This window comes from Talaromyces proteolyticus (assembly GCF_021365285.1).
Source record: "Talaromyces proteolyticus strain PMI_201 chromosome Unknown BGW36scaffold_5, whole genome shotgun sequence".
In the NCBI taxonomy this organism is placed as follows: domain Eukaryota; kingdom Fungi; phylum Ascomycota; class Eurotiomycetes; order Eurotiales; family Trichocomaceae; genus Talaromyces; species Talaromyces proteolyticus.
The window spans coordinates 2,272,044-2,294,607 of record NW_025764281.1 but is presented as its reverse complement, the minus strand read 5'-3'; the positions used below and the strand labels follow the sequence as shown (position 1 = coordinate 2,294,607).

The 22,564-nt window shown below is 47.5% G+C and overlaps 10 protein-coding genes across 10 annotated transcripts; 5 read left to right on the top strand and 5 right to left on the bottom strand.

Moving 5' to 3' along the window:
* Positions 1–52: 52 nt before the first annotated feature.
* BGW36DRAFT_406949 (uncharacterized protein) lies at positions 53–2,078 on the bottom strand. Its single transcript, XM_046219022.1, has 4 exons — positions 1,829–2,078; positions 1,616–1,760; positions 1,343–1,557; positions 53–1,261 (listed from the first exon to the last, which is right to left on the bottom strand). The coding sequence occupies exons 1-4, from the start codon at positions 1,958–1,960 to the stop codon at positions 143–145; spliced, it is 1,611 nt and encodes a 536-aa protein (XP_046073578.1). The 5' UTR covers positions 1,961–2,078; the 3' UTR covers positions 53–142.
* A 588-nt stretch (positions 2,079–2,666) lies between these two features.
* Positions 2,667–3,491, top strand: BGW36DRAFT_377307 (uncharacterized protein). Its single transcript, XM_046215982.1, has one exon. It carries the CDS (start codon positions 2,734–2,736, stop codon positions 3,379–3,381), a length of 648 nt encoding a protein of 215 aa, XP_046073577.1. The 5' UTR covers positions 2,667–2,733; the 3' UTR covers positions 3,382–3,491.
* A 102-nt stretch (positions 3,492–3,593) lies between these two features.
* Positions 3,594–6,753, bottom strand: BGW36DRAFT_358620 (uncharacterized protein; the record flags this gene model as incomplete). The annotated part of the gene is made up of 4 exons (XM_046213984.1): positions 3,594–6,036; positions 6,093–6,202; positions 6,264–6,560; positions 6,616–6,753. 4 exons carry the CDS (start codon positions 6,751–6,753, stop codon positions 3,594–3,596), a joined length of 2,988 nt encoding a protein of 995 aa, XP_046073576.1.
* Positions 6,754–7,545: 792 nt separating this feature from the next.
* BGW36DRAFT_358619 (mitochondrial matrix Mmp37) lies at positions 7,546–8,868 on the top strand (the record flags this gene model as incomplete). The annotated part of the gene is made up of 1 exon (XM_046213983.1): positions 7,546–8,868. One exon carries the CDS (start codon positions 7,546–7,548, stop codon positions 8,866–8,868), a length of 1,323 nt encoding a protein of 440 aa, XP_046073575.1.
* A 404-nt stretch (positions 8,869–9,272) lies between these two features.
* On the top strand, positions 9,273–10,666 carry BGW36DRAFT_396692 (histidinol-phosphate aminotransferase; the record flags this gene model as incomplete). The annotated part of the gene is made up of 3 exons (XM_046218205.1): positions 9,273–9,358; positions 9,440–9,598; positions 9,658–10,666. The coding sequence occupies 3 exons, from the start codon at positions 9,273–9,275 to the stop codon at positions 10,664–10,666; spliced, it is 1,254 nt and encodes a 417-aa protein (XP_046073574.1).
* A 1,187-nt stretch (positions 10,667–11,853) lies between these two features.
* Positions 11,854–13,054, bottom strand: BGW36DRAFT_155137 (uncharacterized protein). Its single transcript, XM_046209543.1, has 3 exons — positions 12,711–13,054; positions 12,404–12,658; positions 11,854–12,348 (listed from the first exon to the last, which is right to left on the bottom strand). The coding sequence occupies exons 1-3, from the start codon at positions 12,825–12,827 to the stop codon at positions 12,037–12,039; spliced, it is 684 nt and encodes a 227-aa protein (XP_046073573.1). The 5' UTR covers positions 12,828–13,054; the 3' UTR covers positions 11,854–12,036.
* A 1,630-nt stretch (positions 13,055–14,684) lies between these two features.
* On the top strand, positions 14,685–16,348 carry BGW36DRAFT_358616 (uncharacterized protein; the record flags this gene model as incomplete). Its single annotated transcript, XM_046213982.1, has 3 exons — positions 14,685–14,807; positions 14,886–15,174; positions 15,210–16,348. The coding sequence occupies 3 exons, from the start codon at positions 14,685–14,687 to the stop codon at positions 16,346–16,348; spliced, it is 1,551 nt and encodes a 516-aa protein (XP_046073572.1).
* Positions 16,349–17,013: 665 nt separating this feature from the next.
* On the top strand, positions 17,014–18,960 carry BGW36DRAFT_449252 (major facilitator superfamily domain-containing protein; the record flags this gene model as incomplete). Its single annotated transcript, XM_046221779.1, has 7 exons — positions 17,014–17,031; positions 17,108–17,239; positions 17,300–17,393; positions 17,451–17,693; positions 17,773–18,033; positions 18,095–18,259; positions 18,328–18,960. The coding sequence occupies 7 exons, from the start codon at positions 17,014–17,016 to the stop codon at positions 18,888–18,890; spliced, it is 1,476 nt and encodes a 491-aa protein (XP_046073571.1). The 3' UTR covers positions 18,891–18,960.
* A 204-nt stretch (positions 18,961–19,164) lies between these two features.
* BGW36DRAFT_340532 (Clavaminate synthase-like protein) lies at positions 19,165–20,569 on the bottom strand. The gene is made up of 3 exons (XM_046213076.1): positions 20,095–20,569; positions 19,932–20,031; positions 19,165–19,876 (listed from the first exon to the last, which is right to left on the bottom strand). The coding sequence occupies exons 1-3, from the start codon at positions 20,475–20,477 to the stop codon at positions 19,244–19,246; spliced, it is 1,116 nt and encodes a 371-aa protein (XP_046073570.1). The 5' UTR covers positions 20,478–20,569; the 3' UTR covers positions 19,165–19,243.
* Positions 20,570–21,390: 821 nt separating this feature from the next.
* On the bottom strand, positions 21,391–22,155 carry BGW36DRAFT_396690 (carboxymuconolactone decarboxylase; the record flags this gene model as incomplete). Its single annotated transcript, XM_046218204.1, has 1 exon — positions 21,391–22,155. The coding sequence occupies one exon, from the start codon at positions 22,153–22,155 to the stop codon at positions 21,391–21,393; it is 765 nt and encodes a 254-aa protein (XP_046073569.1).
* Positions 22,156–22,564: the final 409 nt, after the last annotated feature.

Genomic DNA, 22,564 nt, shown 5'->3' with positions numbered 1-22,564 from the left:
GCATAGGTGGCTAGAAATGATGTGACTTAGTGCAGGACGCAACACAAAATACCTTTGACAAAATTTTGACATTATTTAGGATTCATCAATTGACTAAATAGATAATGGGTATTAGCATATAATATTATAAAATAAAATCCCGTTATTCCGTGGATGTAGAAGCTTTCTTTGCTGCAATCTGCTTCTTCAGCTCCTCTTCCTTTTCTTCTAAGAGCTGTAAGTGTTGAAGCCGCTCTCTCTGTGCCTTAACTCGTGCCATCTCCTCCTCCAGTTGCATCAGCTCTGTCTCCTGGGACGTAGTTGATGTTCGTACGCTCTGCTCCACATTTCGCTCCGACGGTTGTGGACTCACTACAGCGTCATCGGCACTAGTTGAATTATTCAACTGAGAGCCTCTGTTATTTGCGTTTTCCGAACCTGCAGCAGAAATAGGTGATCCAACTAATTTTTGGCTTATACCTGTCGAAGACGCCTCTGAATACTGTCTGTTCATGGACTCGTTACCTCTGTGTGGTGCGAGAGGCGTGGGAACCAGAGGTTCGACGGCCGCTGACTGGCCACTCAGCTCATAAACAGCTTGTGTGTTTTCATTCATGGGTGGGGGTACTGTATGTATAGGTCGACTGTCCGATTCATTAATAGGATTTCCATCCGCTTCCGCCGGTAATTCGTTTCCATAACCATCAAAACGCTTACCACCAGCAGACGAGAGTTTTTCTTTGGCTGGTAGCTCTCCAACTCCACCGGGCAGATAGTCTACATTGTTTTCAGGGCTCTGTTGATTTTTTGTGGCTGCAGTTCGCCTGCGGAAATACCAGAATATGCCCAGGCATAGAATGATAACCACTAATGGCACTGCAACCCCGATTCCGGCTTTTGCCCCCGTTGAGAGACCACCTGAAGACCCGCCAGCTCCATTGTTACTATCGGTTGAACTTGTTTGCGTCGGCCCTGGTGTAATTCCATGTGTTGCTATTGTCTCTGTCGCTGTCGTTGTTGCCGACGCCGATGTCCCAGTCGTGGTGGTGACGGCAGAGGTAGCGGTAGCGGTAGCGGTGGCACTAGAGACACTGACTGGATGCCCGACGGATGAGCATATGGAGGAAATAGCACTGAAGGCTGAGGACTGATCGGCGTTGCTGCAATTACTCTCCAAGCACGAGCTGATATCACTGACAAGACCGGATTTGGCGCAGTGGCAGGCAAAGTCATCTAGAGAGGAGCAGCCATCACTACTAAGAGCGGTGGCAAAGCAGGAAAGCTACTAATATGTAAGCGCGGCTCCATATAGGATAGAGTAGCCAAGGCCCATGAAGCGAGGGTGAAAGAAAGGTAAACATACGGAGCATTGTGGGACATCTGGGAGGCCGCCGGTGTTCGTTGCCGACGGTGATGCTGCACCAGTCTCGCTATAACTTGGAAAGTCGGAATAACTTCCGACGGACGGTCCAATTTGTGATTGTCGTCGATGCAAATGCGCGAACTCTGCCATATATTCCGGAAGCTGTACGTCGACGCCCATCAGTTCGCAAAAATCGAGAATCCGCGAGGGTGCCCCTAGGTAATTTCTCCGGTTAGATGAAATGTCTCTAGATACTCTTTTGCAGATACTGACATCGTTGATCCTCGTTCGCAGGACATTGATTGTAACAAATCTCGACGTTGTCCTGATTTGAGATGTCGCTAAAGGAATTGCAAATGCATTCGAAATCCGAGTATGCACAGCCGCATTCTAAAGCTATGGGATATATACATCGTAACTAAAGCCGTCAAAAAGAAAAGTTAGTCGCTCGAGATATTCACATTTAAGGGGAATTTGATGACTTGCGGTGCACGTTGGAATATCAGCAAACCAGATCTCTGGTAGTCGATCGTTTCTGTTGACTGTCGGCTCTGCTACATCCTGGAGCTTCTGCGGCTGAAAATAATAAAGCACAACGTCCCTAGCGAACTTGAACATGGCTCCCAGTCTTTCAGCGATATTATATAATACCGAATGAGAAAGCAGCTATTGCATCACAGTCATGAGAGAGGCCTCCGCAATCGTTGGCATGCATGAGGCTGAATCATGAATAAACATCATAAGGTCAAGGGGGTGGGGAAATTCAACCTTTCAGCCTCGTATTCGTGACATAGCAACAAACCTTTAGTGTAGTTTTAGAGGATTCGGTTTGATTGATTGGATACGGATGCAGTACTATATACATGCTCGGTTTTGCCGTCACCTGATTGGCTAGGAGCCTCTTGTACCAAGACGTACCATTGCCGAACGGGATGGTTTACTTACCCCAATACGAACCTATAAATTAGTGGCCTGTAGGAAGCTCCAAATGAGAAAAAGAAAGGGTGTTTGGTTCGGCACTAGTACTAACCCGAGGCAATCGGATATCACCCTAGAGCTCGGGCGTTGTATGTTTACGGCGGTCCTACATTTACATGTATGCACTATAATTATACGAAGCGGGATTGTAAGGCTTCCCTCGCATCTACCACTCCAAATCGCCTGATCGATAGACTCGGTAGCGTCGAGGAAATGAAATTTTAGTAGAGATAACCCCAAAGAGACTTAGGGTTATACTGGGCCGCAATATATGTAAGACGCACGGGCCACACGCTAGACTTAATTTAACATTGAATTTGCCATCCCAGGCTCCCAGCTTCCTTCTCCAACATCGAACATTGAACCGTTTTCCTTTCAAGTATACGTTTCTTAACTACTGAAGCATTCTCACAATGTCAGACGACACCAAGCGGTCCGCCTACGGCACCGCATCCTCCGATACTGATTTCCGCAAAACATGGGATCGCGAAGAATACGCGAAAAAGGCGAAAGCAGACGAGGCCAAGCAACGCGAAGAAGCAAAAGCTCGGTACGAAGCGAAACTAGCGGGCAAAAAATGGCATGCGCCGGTGGATTACAGTACTCTCGAGACAACCTCCTCCCGCACGCGGCGACTGGATGTCGCGTCGATGGTTGGCAAGACTACCATGGTGCCTGCGGGCGCTGCGACGGGGAAAAGAGGGCGAGGAGCGGGGTTCTATTGCTCTGATTGTGATCTTACTTTCAAGGATAATATACAGTTTGTGGAGCATTTGAATAGCAAGCAACATTTGGTGGCGATTGGGGAGAGCGGGGAGGTTAAGCGGGCGACTGTTGAGGACGTGCGGAATCGGCTGCGGTGGTTAGCGCACAAGAAGAGAGAAAAGGAAGAGGAGGATCGGAAGGCGCTCAATTTGGATCTCGATTCTAGATTGAGAGATAGGGAGGTGGAAGAAGCCAAAGAGCGTGAAGAGAGAAGGGCAAAGCGAAGGCAAAAGCGGAGGGCAGTCAAACAAGAAGAGGACGAAGGATGGGAAGGGAGGCTGGGGATTATTGCGTGAATGTTTTTTAAGACAGAGGGATCTGTTAACGCTCATCTCATTATTTGTGAATGCATAGATAGGTATACCCGCGGCGTTACGAGAGTTTACAATAAAACAGCGTTTAGTCTTTGATCAAAATGCACTTTCAATGATATTGTCAAGATCCCAACTCCTACCCAAATAACATATCCTTAAAACGCCTTGTCATGCAAGCAAATTTATCATATTACTCATTCAATGCACTCGATACCCTCCAACGCTCTCATGGCTCGACCACCTTCGGTCTCAAAAACGCTAATGAGCCTCTCGCATTCACGTTTGAGTCTTTCCTCACCGTCCTTCGCATTGAATGCGACCCATTCCTCTACAGTCATCCTTTTCTCCGGGCTGGTGAGTAATTCCTTTCCGTTTTTCAATGCATTGGTAAAGTCAATATTCTCTTTATCGCCCAAGCTACCAAGAAGCTCTTCGATATCCGATGGTTTCCATGAATGACTGGAGGACAGATAGCCTGTAGTAAGTTGGCGTTTTGATGGCGACAGTGTTGGTGTGCTTGCTGCGAGAGGTACCCGTGTAATCTGTGCTTTCGCAGGTGAGAACACAGGCGGCCGCGCAGATGGCAACCGCGCTGAAGGTGGTTGATTTTCTGCATCAGATGATTGAGGCGATGGTGATGGTGTTCTTTCTTGTGTTCCGGTACGCCCAAGGACTTCCGTTCTGCTCGGGGAGTGATTGTCATTTGTAACCGATTCTATGAAACTTTGGGCCCGATGCCTGTCTTTAGGGAGATCACTGTAACGCTTCGCGGTCTTTGGGGGTAATTCGACCTTTGAAGACAACCCACGCTTCGGTCTATCGTCAGCTGTTTGACTAGATTTTTGGACAGCTTCTTGGTCAGACTCTTGGCTCTGCTCGGGAACTTGTGGTAGACCGTGCTGATCAGAGCTCTGCTCACGCTCACGAGTTTGCTTTGCTGATTTACTAGAGGGAAGTTTAATCTCGATCTCTTGTTGAACTTCTTGTGACTGTATTTGAGTTTGTTTCGACGGACGACCTCGCTTAGTCTTAGTCTTCGCCTGTGGTATGGGCTCTGGCTGATGTTCGTCGAGATTTTTTGATGGTCGTCCTCGCTTTACTTTTACCTTGACTTGCTCAGGCTCCGTTTCGGGGGCGTCGGACTCTGTTGGAATTTCGTGTGGATCAGATTCGTCAATGTCCCGGTCCAAGTTTTGCGATTTTCGTTTTGAGGCATTTTTTCCTGTCAGTTGGTTGGATACAGGTGGGGGTTCATCCCTGACTGCAATAGGAGAAGAAGATTCCATCACACTATCTTCAGTTTTGGTGGTTCTTTTACTCCGTTTTGCTTTGCCTGTCGCCCCCTTTCTCCCTTGTTTTTTCAACGAAGCTTTGGCAGTCTCCTGCTGAGGAACTGGTTGGGGCTCTATGGGCTCAATCTCATCAGAATCAAGTGTCCTCTGTACAGGGCTCGTAACAATGCCCTCCTTATCTGCTGAGTGATTCTCATATTGTCTAACATTCTCTGGCTCGACCGGCAGGTCTTGGTCTTGAACGAAATTGTCAGGCTTCAATTCCATCAACTCTGGCTGCGTTTCGTGTTCGGGCTCAGGCTCAGGCTGAGAAGACGCTTTGCCCTTCTTTGACTTCTTGGCAGCAGGTTTGCGTTTGGGTTGTTTCTTGGCCTTGATTTCGGCGGGAACTTCGACAATAACCTCTGGGACCGATTTAATTTCAGCATCATTCTCGGGCTCATGATAGTGTTCATGATGATCCTCGATAGTGACCATCTGGGAAGTGTCCGGACCGTTTTCTGTTCCAGAAACAGTCGTCACTGAAGCGGTGATAGATTGTTTCCTAAATCTGGCACTCTCCCTTTCCTCGTCCTTGTAATGAAATTCGAAAGGCTCCGTATCCTCTAGGTTGCGAGCAAGATCTGCTTCAATGGCAGCGTCCAGTATAGATTCATCTCGGACACGATTACTTGCAGCCTTCGCAGTAGTGGATGCTGTCGACGTCTTTCGTGCCTTAGTACTTGCACTCTTCTTAGTGCCTTTTCGGCCTTTCTTTGTCACTACTGGAGACGTCATTTCTTCGTCGACCACATCATCGAGATCAGTTTGCTGTGTACTAGGTTGAGATTGTGCTGTCTTGCTTCGGATTGCAGTCGCTCTTCTTTTTGGGGAGGGTTCTATTAATTCAGTTTCTGTATAAGAAACTCCATCTCCAGACGCATCTTGAGTGATAGCTTCACTAGTTCGTTTCTGACCTCGAGTTGCGCGTGTAGGTTTGGGTGGCGAGGGTATTTTCTCTTCTGCGTGATGAGCTTCAACAACTTCTACATCTGGCGATTCTGCTTCTCCGATAGGTTCTACTTCCACGGGTTCTGCTTTTTTTGATTTCTTAGCTCGTGACTTTGTTGTTTTCTTTGTACCTTTCGTCTTTTTGGCTGCTGACTGAGATATCGTGCTCATGTCCATTGCGTCTTCATCGATGATAGGTGCCTCTGAAGTGGTTGTCATGACAGACTGTGTTGAAAGTCGCGATGCCTTTGAGACGCGTGACTTTTTCGACCGTGACCCTTTTTTCGTTGATTTGGTGGTTGGCAGTGCAAATACAAAGAAGGAACAATCGGACGAGCGCCGATGATGCTCCTCACTATGATAATTAGTATATGCTATCCGATGTGCAGTAGGAAGTTGCTGAATACTCACAATGGGTCATCCGTTTCTTCCCAGCCATCCAGTGACAGCTTACAGTAAGGGCAGCTAGCCAAGTCTGGGCTCTCGTCATTTGGACAGAAGTACCAACCCGCTTCTGCCATCTGTACATCAATTCACTAGTCAGAACGCGAGAATGGAAATGAAGATGAGACCAAGGCTTACCTTGGTTGATTGACATAGCCATCCACGTTTGCCCTCGTGTGGCCAACCGATGGAGAATGTCGCTCTCCGGGCGTCGGTGATGGCATCACTGGTCGGATCTTGGATTTCTGTAGGATTGGAACTTCTTTGCTGAATATCCATAACTATGGCCCACCCACAGTCGGGTGAGTGTTTCAAATGTTCGGAGATGGGATTGTCGCCCTCCTCCCAGCCATCTAGGGCGCGTGTGCAGAGGAAACACGTCGTGTTATCCGGGTTTGTGTCATAGGGATTGAAAAAGAATCCAGCATGGGCCAACTGTTACGACCTGTCAATAACGCTCAGTGCAAACTCTGGATAAACACGTCCATACCTGCTCTGGAGTTGGTGAGCCGTACGGCCAAGCAATGGGCTGGATGGCGCGAGAGCTGGAAGTCCTCGAATTAACTGAGGGCAAGATGGCGTCGAAGGTAGCCAGGCGGGCGGCGAAAGTCTCCATTTTATCGGCCATTGTTGCGGTAGTCTCACGTTGCCGGTGAGAGAAGGCGCTGTTACCGAGGGGCGCTCATAAGGAAGTCGCGTTGGGCGGCTGGATAGGAAGGATTTTGTATAGCTGCGGTCGTGTTTACACCCGCTCACTTGTTGTTTGGTTGCTTGGACGGCAACCGCAACCCGCGCGCCGCAAGGTGACTAAGCGGGCTGATGGGCACGTGACCTCGGGCTTCCAACGATACCCACGTGATCCGCCGCGGCGATCCGAGGCGCTCTGGGCCCGGCTATTCTATTCCTATTCCTATTACTCTTCCAATTCCTATTACCGTCCCTACCTTATTTCGCTCACTGCTTGTGGGAAGTACACCACATCCTGCACATTCCCTTGCCGAAATACAAATCATGGAATAGTTCACTGAGCTCCGTTATCCTCGCTTAGCTCCAATCCTTTCGTTCCGTCGCCGCAATTGCTCCGTTCCGAACCGCCCAAGCCGACAAGGTGCGACAGCTCGGGGTAAGCTGCCTGGATATTTGGATTGTATTTGAAGACTCACATAGATACTGTCAGACCATGAATACCGTATACCGATTGAGATTTCCCGTACGGCGGTCATTCTTTCCAGCACCGTTCCGAGACTGTGCGCCCTACGTTCATTCCTTTCGAACTCTGAGTTATAATCTCCACACACTTCACACAAACTCAACGACAACAACCCACATACTCGATCAGACGCCGTCAAAAAATGCCTATTTCAGTCCGCTATCATCGCACAATGGAACCGGATCAACCGCTTCTTTCTCAACCTCGGCTATGCTGAGAGATGCCCCGGACTGGGAGGACAATCCGAACCTGTCCATTTCGACCTTCTCGGAACTGCCTTCAAAGAATTTCGGAGTGAACCAGCATATGGTAATTAATGAAGAGTTTAAAGAGGCATTGCGGCAGATACTCTGGAAATTTCGTGCTCCGATTAGGTATGCCTTTGCTTATGGCTCAGGCGTGTTTGCGCAAACATCCGTCCCAGGAAATGAGCCCGGTCACCCGTCGCCACCTCAAGCGATTCGGAATGTTCAGCAAGGAAAGGGCAAGATGATAGATTTCATTTTTGGCGTCTCTCATAGTCAGCATTGGCATTCTCTGAACCTACAGGAGCACCGAGACCACTATTCGGCACTTGGGTCTCTCGGGTCCTATGCAGTTTCTCAGGTACAAGATAATTGGGGTGCTGGGGTCTACTTTAACCCTTTTGTGACTGTCAATGGCACATTGATCAAATATGGCGTCGTCAATATTGATACCTTGTGCAAAGACCTCAGCCAATGGGATACTATGTATCTCGCAGGTCGGTTGCAAAAACCAGTGAAAATCCTTCGCGATCACCCAAGTGTGCGACTAGCGAACCAAGTCAACCTGATATCAGCTTTGCGTCTTGCACTTCTCTTATTGCCGCAAGAATTCACAGAATACCAACTTTATACGACCATTGCGGGATTAAGCTACATGGGCGACCCACGGATGACTGTCTCTGCGGAAGATCCTGGAAAAGTCAATAATATTGTTTCTGGTCAAATGGACTATTTCCGTCGTCTGTATGCGCCACTGATTGAGAATTTGCCTAATTGCGACTTTAACGACCCTCGCTGCACCGAGTCAGACTGGATCGATGACCCAGAGGCCAACGTGAAGCTCAACCAGGACATGGATCCTGTGAAAAGAGGAAACATGGTCCGTCGACTGCCGAAATCGTTCAGGGAAAGATTATACTTCCAATTCCAAGGGCGGTATCAGATTCCACGAGCCGAATTTCTCAAGATGATGAAGAGAACCAACGACGAAGATCCAGAGCGCATCCACCGACGACAGGGCGGTCCTTTTGAGCAGCGCATTGCTGCCGATGAGTCGCTCAAGCAAGAGCTCCAGGAAGCTGTCACAAAAACCATTCGCTGGCCAGCGACGATGCAAACAGTGAAGAGCGCACTGACTGCCGGTGCCGGTAGGGCATGGACTTATGTGCGCGAGAAGCGAAAGAAACATGCCGATTCCACAAAAAAGAAGAGCTCAGAGCCAGGCCCGAAAAAGCCTACGACACAATCATTAAAATCCTCTGACTCGCCGGAGCCTAAGAAGGGTTAATCTTCTCATTTTACCCTTCCACATACTCTATTTCTTTTGTTTACGGGAGGAAAGGGTGATCATACTATAGATGAAGCATTAACGGCGTTATTGACATTACATATTCATGCATGTATATAGAGATGTATATTGCCGGCATAGAGAGCCGCCGAATACAAAATCCTGATGGCACACTGACTCCACGTTGAATAGAGAAGTGCCCAGATAGACCTAGCTAAATGCAAACTAAATACCAATTCAATCGTCCACATGAGTCATCTGTATTTGCACCAGTTGTCAGTCGTAGCAAGAAGAGATGATGACTCAACCGGCTGCAATAAATCTGCGGCGAACCCCACCTGCCTCCGACAAGAAAAGTTTCCTCGTCCTCTTTTTTGTATCTGCACAACCCATTCACCCACACAATGGCTACACGAACATCGGCGTTCGATCTTGCGACATGCGCGCGTCCCAATATCTTGAAATTGCACCCTTATCGCTGTGCCAGAGAGTGAGTCTCCCAGCTTTTCTCGTCGAATGCTCCCGTATACGTCATTCCGCAACCGGAGCTAACCGATGACTCAATTGGCAGCGACTACAAAGACGACGGCACGAATATTCTGCTCGATGCGAATGAGAATGCATATGGGCCGGGGTTGGAGCTGAATAAAGATGGTAGCCTGCCTGACAGCAACAATGGGAATGGTTCCCCGCAGATTGATTTTCTGGGGTTGAATCGATACCCTGATCCGTGAGTTGATATTGTCAATCACTTGAATTTACACGCGAATACTCAAGTTTCTGTTTAAGTCACCAGATTGACTTGAAGCAATTACTCTGCCACCTACGCAACACCAATCATCATACACAAAAGCAACTGCAGCCCGAGAACCTGTTTGTCGGTGTTGGATCTGACGAGGCAATCGATGCTCTAATACGCTGTTTCTGCGCTCCTGGTCGGGATAAGATCCTCACATGTCCACCGACATACGGCATGTACGCTGTCAGCGCTGACGTCAACGATGTCGAAATTGTCAAGGTTCCGCTCGACGCCAGCAACGGCTTTCAGCTCCAACCCGACAAGATCAATGCTGCCTTGGCGGCAGATGATAGGATAAAGCTTGTTTATATCTGCTCCCCAGGTAACCCGACGGCGAATCTCATTCGAAAGGAAGACATCCAAAAGGTCCTCGAGCACCCAACATGGAACGGCGTTGTTGTCGTCGACGAGGCGTACATTGACTTTGCGCCAGAAGGGTCAAGTCTGGCACAGTGGGCGACCGAGTGGCCGAACCTCGTGGTCATGCAGACGCTCAGCAAAGCGTTCGGTCTTGCCGGCATTCGGCTGGGACAGGTATTCACGAGCCCCGACATTGCAAAGCTACTTAACAGCATGAAAGCGCCCTACAACATCGCTAGTCCAACCAGCGTGATCGCGCAGGCTGCGCTGTCTCCTCGAAACATCGCTGTCATGCACGCAAACCGAGAAAAGATCATTGCTCAACGTGAGCGCATGCTCGCTGAGATGCCCAAAATCACTGGCGTTGGTCGATTCCTGGGTGGACAGGCATCGAACTTCTTGCTTGTGGAGATTCTGGATAGTGCTGGAAATCCGGATAACGTGACGGCTTTGGCGACATATGAAGCCATGGCTGAGAAGAGAGGCGTTGTGGTCCGTTTCCGCGGCAAAGAATATGGATGTGAAGGTTGCTTGCGAGTGACGGTGGGCACCGAGGCCGAAGTGACTCGATTCCTGCAGGAGCTGCCAGTTGTGCTGCACAGTTTGCACGCCGGGAAAACGATAAGTGGGAACTTTTAGGGCCATTAATTCGGTAATTAAGGGATTCGATCTTAACCACAGATTAGGGTAAAAGAGTAAAATTAGGTTACCTTCAAAAAAGACACATGCATGCTTTGACCTCGATGACATGACGTTTCACGTGCAGCTCATCTCAAATCATCAGAAAAAGACATCGTAAGCGGGGAACATGCATTCCACCACATTTCATCCGCCACTTCACGCTCCTCAATGACCCCAAGGAAGCGGTGAGTCTTCGCTGTGGCTGTCTGTAGACATCTCCAGCGGGTCTGATTGGCTTAAGCCATACATATATGTACCCTGCACGGTCTGCGCAACCAATAACTATGCCGTCCGATATGCATCCGAAATTTCTAGAAGCAAAAAGCGGTGTCCTAGGAGCCTGGCTTTGTTTCCTTCTGACGATTGGCGGATGATCTTGGTGCAGGGCTAGGGCAGAAACCAAAGGCAAACCTATATGCATCCTTCCCAAGAGGGCAAGCGGGGGAAATAGGCTGCTTATGTTACCATGTCAAATGTTGAGTAATACGCAGCCAAGCCCTGTCGATGTCTTCCTCTCGATATTAATAGGGTCGTCCATGCGACCACATGCGTGACGCCAATGGATTCATACAATAACACAACATGAAGAATTAAAGGTTACGCTTTTCGTAGCGGCCGGCTGGGCACGACGGCTAATTCAGAGTGGACATGACCATTGGCTGGCGCCACCTTTCCCCTCTCTATACGCTCTTTTACGACCTTTTACGTACAATAGCGAGGTAAGTACATATGTACTACTGTTTCAACCCTGTCGTTACTATGTGGGCTCGAGCTGACCTCAACGAAAGGATTTTGTGCTACTGCAATGTACGCCCATCACGCGCCTTCAGTCAGTCAGTAGTCTCAGACTCTCAGGGTGGCGAAAGCCAACTTCTGCGCCCGGCAGCACTGGGCAAATATAGACGGCGCAATGAATCATCGAACATAAATTGATCAAGGCTGAGGACACGTAAGCTAGGCCGTAGAGGGATGAGGTGAGGACTGTCTAGTCCGAAGAGGGCAATTGGTGACTTGCCCAATTGGGGAATTGCTGGTTATAGTCTAATGTATTATCTATGCATGCATGACCCATTGACCCCTCTTTTTTTTTGACTTTTTTGGACTTTTTTTTATTTTTCTATTTATTTTGTCTGTCTAGGTTTTCAGGCCCTTCTAGATGTCGCTTAGTGCATGCCGTAGCTAAGAGATGTGAATGAATATGCATTATTTCTATAGAACATTCGCTTTAATTATACATCATTTAACACCGATCAATTCGATGTTGATGCAGAGCCAGAAATAAAAGGAAACGCGAAAATAATCTATGATGACATCCGACTAAAATCCGACTACCGCGGCGAACAAAACGGATGTATTTGTAAATTGTGCGTCAACTCCGCCTCGGTGTTGCGCATGGGGATGGCTTCGGTTTCGGACGGTGCCGGGTTATGCGCACCGGTTCGCCAGTAGTCAAGCTCGGCTTTGAGCTCGGCCAGCTGTGTGTACAGCACGCTGACCTGGTCGGTAGATTTCTTGTAATTGGCTTCGAGCGAATGCTGTCGCGCGTTGAGCTCTTTGATGTGTGTTTCAAGCGTCTGGATGTATCGGTCTTTACGTTCGCGAAATGTGCGTTGCGCAATGCGGTTTTGTTCTCGGCGTCGCTGTACGGATTAGATTGGTCGCGGCTGGATTGATCAATTGATGGGTTTAACGTACTAAGGACTTGTTTTCTGGCGTTTCGTCTTCCGAGACAGTCGCCGTCTTTGCAGAGCGGCCTTTCTTGGAACCCAGCTTCTCTTTCTTTGCAGATGATGAGCTGGTGTGGAGTGGTCGCGAGAGAGACATTTGCGGGCTGGGTGTTGTTCGTGAGGAAGACGGAGTTGGCATGTACGAGTCGAAGGCGGAATTGTTCTGGATTAGATCGTGCGCACTGGTAGCGTTGTTAAATTGCGACGGACTGGATGTTACTGTCTATTTGAATATTGAGTCCACTGCTATATTGAGGATATGACATGATACATACGAGCAGATCGAGGGGATAGTCGAATTCCTTGAGATTCATCTCCTGGTTGCTGTAGAACCAGTAGCGCTCGTCCGGATTGCCCGGGAGGAGCAGAACATCGGTCTGATCAAAGTTCATTTGTGCTGCAGAGAGGGTAAGAGTAATGATCGAGTACTTGGCAGAACACTTGAAAGCTTTTGAAGAGTATTTCAAAATGCTGGGTATTTAGTATTTCGTATTTGGGCTATGTTGTACACTGCATTACATGAAGATCCAGTCTGGCGGGTCGCCGCAGCTTTTATACAAGTCGTTCGATCAGCGATAGACTCTCATTGATCAATTGTAAGAGATGACTAGCTAGAGCGCCAAGGAGCCTGAACGAGGATACGAACGGGCCAAGAAAGCGCCTGGTCTGCTGCACTGTGTCAAGGCTAAGAAATATGGACAGTCGTTAAATACTACTAGTCCGGAGGAAATGGGCATAAATTTGCCTACATAGCGTAGCTTAAACAGTTTATTTTTGGCTCGACCTCTACGCACGTTCTGCCAAACGCCCACCCTAGATTTCGCCCATTAACCCTGGTGGTACACCCCAAGTCTCTCTCTCATCACCCTTCCTCACTACTGTGATGTGGCTTACTATTGGCTGTTGTCTGAGGCTCCACCAACACGAGGTCTTCAGCTGATTCTAGGGCTTCTTCTGATGCTGCTCCGTGGAAACATTTATCGGTGCTTAAACGAGGTCGGGCGTCGTTCTGAGTGGCTGCCTGAGTTGGGGTTCGTTTCGGAACGACCAGCCGTAAATATTTATATATTTAGCTTCGACAAGCGAGATCGAGACTAATCAGAGGCGCTGATATACCGCGCTGTCAATGACAGCAGTCCCGATGGGATTTAAATATAAGGCTCCCCACGCGCCTCATTTTGTAGCCTCGACAGCCTTGTTGAGAAATTGGAAAATCTACCGCCCGCCCCAATTGCTTCCCTGCAACGACGTGCAGTGTTACGCGGCTTCAATGTCGACAGCGTCATACCAATACCACCTGGCGCCCGGGTGTTGCATATCATCGCAACTGCCAAAGGTTATCTATAACCGTGACCAGAACAACCTATCCTCTAATTCCGAGGGTTGGTAGTATACCACAGCAGCTTCTCTGGGCAAGAAACCGAGAGCACCACAAATAAATGCCCCGAATACGCCATCAATGCAGGTTTTTCTCTCCACAGCGTCGGCTTGTGATAAACACAGGAAAACTTTATTTCTCTCGTCTCGCCACTCTTTTACCCCGCTGTAGGCACTGGCACGATACTTGTGAGATGACGACCTTGTTCCCGAAGTGGAATATTGTGGCGCATCGCTCTAGCTTGCGGATTCGCATTTACCTAAGATTAGCTAAGCTGGGGCTGGTTTGAGCGAAAACGAGGATCCCTGGCTATAAATAATAAGGGTCAGGCGCTCTTTCACGTTAGAGTTGATTATCGGCTTGAAAAAGCAAAATGAAACTTGACAATCGAGGAGAAGGCACTGCGACATCCCCTATCACGCAGGTTGTCACCACCATGGAAGTAGGGGCCCAATGCCATGCATTTAGTATTAATCGATGTCCGTGAGTATTGTTGTTTTCATTGATATTTTGTCAAGATGTCTGCGTAACCAGCAGAACACTGTACCACATTGCGAACAGCGAGGTTGTCTTGCAGAGCCTGGGCTTGACGCATTCCAGCGAGTTTAGAAGATATCACGTTGCAGCAAGCTATTCTTACTTGGTGAAAAGAGTTTCGGGGCCGAGAGCGAGGCGTCTTCCCCAGACAGATGGAGCCGGCCCGTGATTGCCCACTGCGCCCCGCCCGCGCCCTCTCATTAATTTCTCTCTCTGTACAACAACAGCGGCAGCAACAACAATGCCTGCTATCGAGGTGACATGATCTCTGGCGTCTGGACTGAAAAGCAACCCCATCACATGACATTATATTCAACTCGTTTCTGCGTGCGCCATGGTGCTACACCCCGCCAGAGCCGGCAAAGCACCACCGCGACGGCGAATTGTGACCCCGGCGCTTCCTCAGTCGCAGGTCATTTCCTGGCGTTTCTCGAGCGCGCCGCCTAAACCTGCCAGAGTACGTCCCCATTTTCGTCCCTGTGCGCTCTCAATGGCGCTGCTACCGAGACTGAGGCCGTACTGACCAAAGCGAAAGCACGTCGAAAAGCACGTCGAAGATCCCGTCGAGGCTTCATCGCAGTCCAAGCATGCTGCGAAGAATGATTACCCCGAGAATAGAGAACGGACAAAAACCAGCCAGGAGCGGCACAGAAGCTCTGCCTTGACTAAAACGCCCTCGACCGAACCCATTCAACATGCGGAAGTCTCGCTGATAGCGTCGGTGTTGGATTCGTTCTGTGCATTGCCAACTGGGCTCAACCCCTCCAAGGAGGATGAAGAATTATTGAAATTTTGTAAACACATATACCTTTGCAAATTCGACGGTATTGCGCTAACAAAGGACGCTTTGGGAATACAGACCTGACCGGCGTATCGCGAGATGTTTATGGAACTCGGGGAGACGCCGTTTTCAACCCTGTCCGCGATATTAGTTTTGCCCTGTCACTCCGATCGTCGATGACACTACAATGGATGCTTATAGCCGCTGCAGCCTTTGTCGCAGGCCGCCGAGGAGAGGGCCCGTCAGCGTCGATATTCCGTCGCAAATCAATTGCATACCAAACGATGCGTAAAAATCTGATTGACAGTCCAGCAAAGGGTCCCGTTTCTGATGACTTGGTCGACATGCTCATCATGGCAACTATGACTGAGTCACGCATATCCCAACGCGATGCTTCGAATATACATCTTAAGGGATACGAAAGAGCCGTCCAGACAAGAGGAGGGCTGAGGAAGATGATTCTGGCCTCCAAAACACATATAATATTGTTTACAAGCCACTTGATGCCGTATCTTATTTCCGAACCACCAGCAACTGATGTTGTACTCGGGCCTGAAGCTCTCGGGTATGCCTTGCGAATACTTGAGATTATTTCCAAAGGGGAAAATACCGTCGACCCATCCGAACTACTGTTTACGGGCCCATCCGCAAGTAACGAATTCACGCCGTCAATGAGCCTTGATCTCAATGAAACAATTCGTCTCCTACTAGCGTCCGGCCTTCTCTGCCGTTATCTACGACCCAACTTTTCGATATATAGCCGCTACGCCCTTCAAACCGCTCAGTACCTCACTCTTTTCATTGTTCTGACGGGGATCTGGCGCCTCCGTGATCGATTACCACTAGTCAAGCTCTTTCTACACCGCCTCAATGTCGCGCTTGTTCGAAGCGGCGACCATGATAACCAAGGACAGAACTTGCTCACTATGGAAGGGCTAATGTGGATTACCATCAAAGCCGCCTTTGATGGTCTCGATGGCGTCCGCGACTGCCAGGCTAATCTTATTGTTGATTCCATGTCCGCCCTGAAGCTTTTCCGTGCTGCTGACGAGACCGTCAGGCGGAGGCTGATTGAACATATGTATCAAATACTCGTGGAAGGGATTGAATGCTCCATGTTGCCGAGGAACTTGAGGAACTCCGAGGCCGCGGGGGCGATGCCATTACGAATACAAGACTATGGGAACTTCAGTCGAGACATCAACGAGACCACTTGAGCAGAGCATTACAAATCAAGACGACAGCATCAGGTCAAAAGACAATCAATCAACTGATAAATTGTAGCACTACTTCTCGGCGCGTTGACGCGATTGTGAGTGAAACTATCCAGAGAAGGCATCGTCGCTCCAGGTGAAGCACTCCAATTGCACCTCAATACCAGAGCAAACATATATATCTTGTTCTGAACCGAATAAGCATCGAGTCGGAACGTCTGGCCAAGAATGGGTCTAATATAATGTGTAATCAAAACCTTTAATACGCCCCACAACTCCGCATTTAAGTTTTCCGGCCGATTTCTACGACTCCGAGAAAACGGGGTCGTTTGCGGGGTTGATGTGATACAAACCAAGAAACCCCGAGGAGAACGAAATCTCATGGACCATTACAACGACAAATGCTGGAACTTTGTCAAATATATACAAATTATCGAAACGTCATAAATTAATTTTGTGTAGAATATATTGATTACAAGTCAATCAACATGAATTCTGGTTGCCGATATCTCGGAACCCTAATTTCTCTTTTATTGGATTATTTTGCTTGAAAGTTTCCGACTATTCGGCAGAGGTGGCGCATTCTGTTTGTCTGTAGACGAAATAGCAATAAACTGAGACCCTATACATATACAGATCAATGAAGCAGATTTGCCTGTTCTCACTGTATGTATATCACTTTTGCTGTAATACATATCCCACGCCATCATGGACACCAATCGAATTGAGGACAAAGAGCCCGGAAATGTGGTCCACGAAGAGTACCATTCTGCTCCCACACTGGCAACCTCGCATGTCATCCAGCCAAAGACATCTGCCGAGAAACGGCTTTTGCTCAAGGCAGACCTTGTGATTCTCCCGCTGGCTGCCTTTGGCTACTTTGCAGCCTATATGGTATATGCGAACCCATTGATGTTTATGAACGAGTAGACTTCTAAATGAAATATGCTGCAGGACCGCAACAATTTCGGAAATGCTAAAGTAATGGGATTCGCGACTGATTTGCACTTGTCGCCAAATGAATATTACAGCTGTCTCACCATTTTTTGTAAGTCATACGCGTCAATTCTCAATGATAAAAAGGCTCTATCTGACCAAGTCCTAGACGTCGGATATATGGTTTTCATGCTTCCCGTCAATCTGACTCTCCGTAAGCTCAAAGCGAACCGGTCTATCGGGACTGCAGTTATTTTCTTTGGAGTTGTGATGTGCAGTCTCTCTGTAGCCAAATCTTTCTCGGCAGTTATGGGGCTGCGGTTTCTTCTCGGGGTTGGTCAGTCGTTTATCCAGGGATTAACAATCTATACGTCGCTTTGGTATCAGAGAGATGAACTGGGCACAAGATCAGGTGAGGCTCGCTGAATTTATTTCTCTTGCACACATAAATTGCGGTATATGCTTCTGGTATTGTTATTAACAATTATCAGCAATATACTATTCCTGTGCCACGCTTTCCGGCGCGTTCGGTGGTCTTATCGCGTATGGAATAGAGGTAAACTTACCGTATGTCCGAAGCGGGCGGTATCCTTGGTCGTGGCTTTTCTTGATAGAAGGAGTCATAGCCATCGGAGCTGGGATTCTTATCGTTCTCTTTCTTCCTCGTATGCCGGACGACCTCCAGCGGCGTAAGCGTAGTCATTGGCTTTTCACAAAAGAAGAAATTAATCTCGCTACTGATCGTCAGGCGTGTAAGTAATGCTTCTGACCTTTCTCGATATCAGTGAACGCTATTCTAAGACTTTAACTTAGCTTACAATCAAAATGACGCCAAATTTCAACCTCGTCAGCTTCTCGATGCAATGATGGATGTGAAAACCTGGGCCTTTGGGCTTGTCCAAGGAGCAAATGTGCTAGGTTTAGCTGTTGTCGGGAACTTCCTACCAACATTCATAAACGGCTTCGGGTTCAACGCTGGTGAGTGGATGAGAACAGTTCACAGATATATGGATAGTAGAATTCGTTAACTGACCATTTGATGGTAGTCCAAACCCAACTTTTCAGCATCATACCATATGCTTGTGCATTCGTGGCTTGTATCTGTATCGGTATCACATCCGATCGGATGAACACCAAAGCGCCGTTTCTGCTTGCTACTTCCTGCCTGGCAGTCTTGGGATATACTCTCCTCCTAGCCACCACATCCACAATCGTCGGTATCGTCGCCGCTTGCTTCATAACCGCCAGCTGCTACACCGGCGTCATATTGCTGCCCGTATGGATCGTGATCAATACCGCCGGATACACCAAACGTAGTTGTGTATGGGCGACGTCGGAGGTTTTCGCAATGACGTTCTCTATTATGGCCACTCGTATATACGATACCCCGCCACGCTATGTTAAAGGCCACTCGATTGTGTTGGCGCTCAATGTGCTTGCCGGCTTCAGCATCGTGTTTTGTACCTGGTGGATGAGGCGTTTGAACCAGAAGAAAGATCAGATTGTGGCGGAGTATGTGGAACGTGGAGAGGTTCATCCGCACGTGGCGGAGAATCTTACGTTGGAGGATCTGCAGGATCGCCATATCTTGTTTAGATATATCGTTTAAAGAATTAGTTATAGGGGTAGGGTAACATGTCAACTACATGTACTAAACGGAGTGAGAGCATTTAAAATAGATGAAGAGTTTTGTATCAATTGATGGTTGCCCGTGGATACTTGATAGTTAGTAGCAGCCTACATATGTAAAGAGCTCAAGTGCTGTATTGATATTTATGTGAATAAATCATGAGATGTAACATTAGTAATGAGTGTTTTCAAATCCAACATGGTACAAGGCTCAGAGAAACGTGCATTACTACGTACATATGTAATAACGATGTGGAACATGAAAACTATAGAATTTAGTTGATACAAAGATCTTAATTACATGTGGTTTTTAGAAGCATTTGATATTGATAATCATCGAAACCAGGTCGTCGTTACCTTGCCCACCTTCTCAACAACACTACCCCCACTACTTTCGCCAGCAAATGCGGCCTTCTGGCCCGTCATTTTCACCCGCGCATTCACCCACTCCTTGCTTGTTGGCGCATCTTCCGGTCTATGTGCCCTCTCAACACCAGCCGCTCTGAGGACCGGACTCTCCTCAAGCAGCGTGTTGATCACTACATCGTCATTTGGCACGGCGAAATAGAAGACACTGCTACGATCATGTCCCCTTTGGTCCTTGGGTGGCTCTATCACCCTATGAATTGCAGCCTTGAAGTAATCCCCAGTCCACCATTTCACAATCTCCCCGGCATTAACAATGATAGCTCCGGGAGTGTGAGCTACGTACTTCCATTTGGAATCGTCATCGTAGTCGCGAACCTGAAGCGAAGACATTGGCTGGCTGAAAAGCAGCGATAATGCCGAAAGATCTTGGTGACCTCCCAGCCACAAGGTTTTCTCGCCGTTTGCGGTGTTTACGGGATTCTCGTCGTAGTATTCCATATATCTGAGCCAGGATTCATCGTGCTTTTCATAAGAGTGCAGCTTAACGAAGAAGTCCTCGTCATTGATTTCAAGAGCGATCGCAAAAAGACGGTATATCTTAATCGAAGTCAGACATGTATCCCTATATACCTTACTTAGGGTTTAATATTACCTTGAAAAGAATGTCATTGTGTGTGAAGTCAATAAATTTCTGGATCTCTGGAATAAACGGCTTCATGGCAGTAGGTTGGGGTGTCTGTTTCATATCTCGACTGCATTTACCATCAGCTCAAACACATGGACATTCACCAAGCATGATAAAAGAGAAATCTCACGAGACATTAAAGTTTTCGATATTATCCTTTTTGCCGGTCATCAAGCGCCAGTGACCACGCGGCTTGAATCCAAAGTACGAACCCTTCTCAACAATTGGGGCTTTGAGTGACTCCTTCTCTTCGGGAGGGGTGCGTTTGAAAATGGTATGGCCAATATCAACCTGACGCTCGATTTCACTCTGACTGATTCCGTGATTGATGATCGTGAAAAACCCCTGAGTGGTCATCGCCTGTCGCACTTCTTCCGCCAGCTGCTTGCGTGCTTCGGGCCCGTCATTGTACTTGGAAAAGTCAAGGACTTTGAGCTCAACAAATTCAATAGGCTCTTTGGAAGGTTCGACAGGGACAAAGTGATCCACTTCTGGGAGTTTCTGGCCGGGCATGTTGATTTTGATGGGGTAGCTAGCTATTTGGACTTTCGATGATTAGGTCGTGCCAATTTTCGTGTATGATGAAATAGTTCTGAACAATTGATTTCTTAATCATATGTATTATTCATTCCTTTGCAATAAATATTGGAATTTGGATTTAGTCACCTCCCGGGAATCAAGTCGTATGACTACCTCCAATATCCCGCAGTCCGAAAATTCGGAGCTGTGCCGCCACACCCTTAACTGCGACGTATTTCCCATGGGTAATTGAACGTTAGAGAATTAATACATGTTTATTGAGGAATAAATTGTTAAATTATTTTTGAATGACGTAATAGAGATCTTGAGGGACAAGGGATTATCTCAATAAACGCCCGAAGAGTCGGCAGAATCTCCACAGATGGTACTCCTTGTGGTTTGATTCAGTTATGGGATAATCGGCAATATTCTAATAATGTAACTTATGCCTCACACAAACTTGTTTGTGCATAGAGGATTACTATGTGGTCATATTATGAAGACTATGATGCCATTCGTTAGATCTTCTGACTCCATAGGCATGCCACCCCAAGACCCATTTGCATTATTCTCGATATTCAAAGTCGCCGATTAAACTATGAAGTGTGGGAAATAGAATATTATAAGGTTACACTTATTCAAACTCCGGGATGTACCCATATACCTCTTTACCACTTCCAGGATATGGGTATAGATTAGCTGACTCATTTTGTGATCTGCTTATCTTCAACTAATGTTTAGAGTGGTTTGAAATCAAAATTACATTCGAAGGACTTACGAGGTAGTTGTTCATTTTAAGGAATAAGGAATAGAAAAGTTTCTTTCTACTGTGACTTACTAAGACTAAGAGTAAATGTAATGCATTATTGGAACTATAGCCACGTATTTCCACTACGGATACATATCACTAATTCGAGATCTCCTTCAGGGCCGTAACTCCCTCTAACATGGTATGAATACCCATCAGATTTACCAATTCAAATACTTCCATGATCTCATATGGAGTGGCTCCAAACTTGACAGCGTTCCGAATGTGTAACTTCAATCCTGGTAGAAACATATGCGTTGTGGCAGAGTCAATGGCAATATACACCAATTCTTTGGTTTTGCGATCAAAGATACTCTTTCGTTCATCAAACGGCTCTCCGGAAAAAGCAAGGTATCCTTCAAGAAAGTCGGGGTCCAGGCAAAGTACCTCATTCCAATGACGATCCCAGTACCCCCGTGTAGCCGTGAATCGATCTCTGAGGTCCGATTGACGTTTATCCCAGATTTGGGATTCGCCGAGGAATATAGCGGGCTTCCCCTCCTCGGCCAGAACTTCGTGAAGAAGAGGTACGCCACAGCTGACTGAGTGAACTCCCAAGACCGATGTCAACTCGAGTGTCTCGAGCACTTCCGCCTGAGTTGCTCCGGCAGCGAGTGCAGCCGCCATGTTAGCTCGAATCCCCGGTCCGTATTCCGTGCAACAGCTTGCGTCTGCTGATAGAATCAGAAGATGTTGGAGTTTGGGCGGTAGGAGTCTTTTGTTAAACGCGGCATGATGTAATTTGAGGTATGCCGCGAAGTAGGAAGGGTCTATTTGGAGAACTCGTTCCCAGGCTGGCGTCCAGGTGCTTCCCGTATCCGTGAATTGGGTACGGAGAGCTTCCTGCTCTGGAGTGAGAGGCATATTGTCTGTTGGATGAGAATGGTATTATCTGAGGAACTGGAGTTTTCAATTTTATTATCATTGTAGACGTAGTAAAATTCCACAATTTATAATAAACAGTCATATAAATCATTCAGACTACCCCGCGTAGAATGCTGCTGCGATCTGAATGCGGAGAAAGGAAAGAATACGGGGAAACCAAGTCCGAAAAATCGGAAGTGATATTATGAATCCTTTTCAAGCATATAGGACTCCTGAAGTGCCATATAAAGTACATAATATGCACAACATTACGGATGTCGGAGTTTTATGCTATACGAAGCCGGTTTAAGAGATACTTCTATAGAATCGGCAAGTGGCTGCATATATGTTATTTTAGATTATCCAATAAATAAATGTTGGCATTTGCCAATAGATTGATATAGAAATT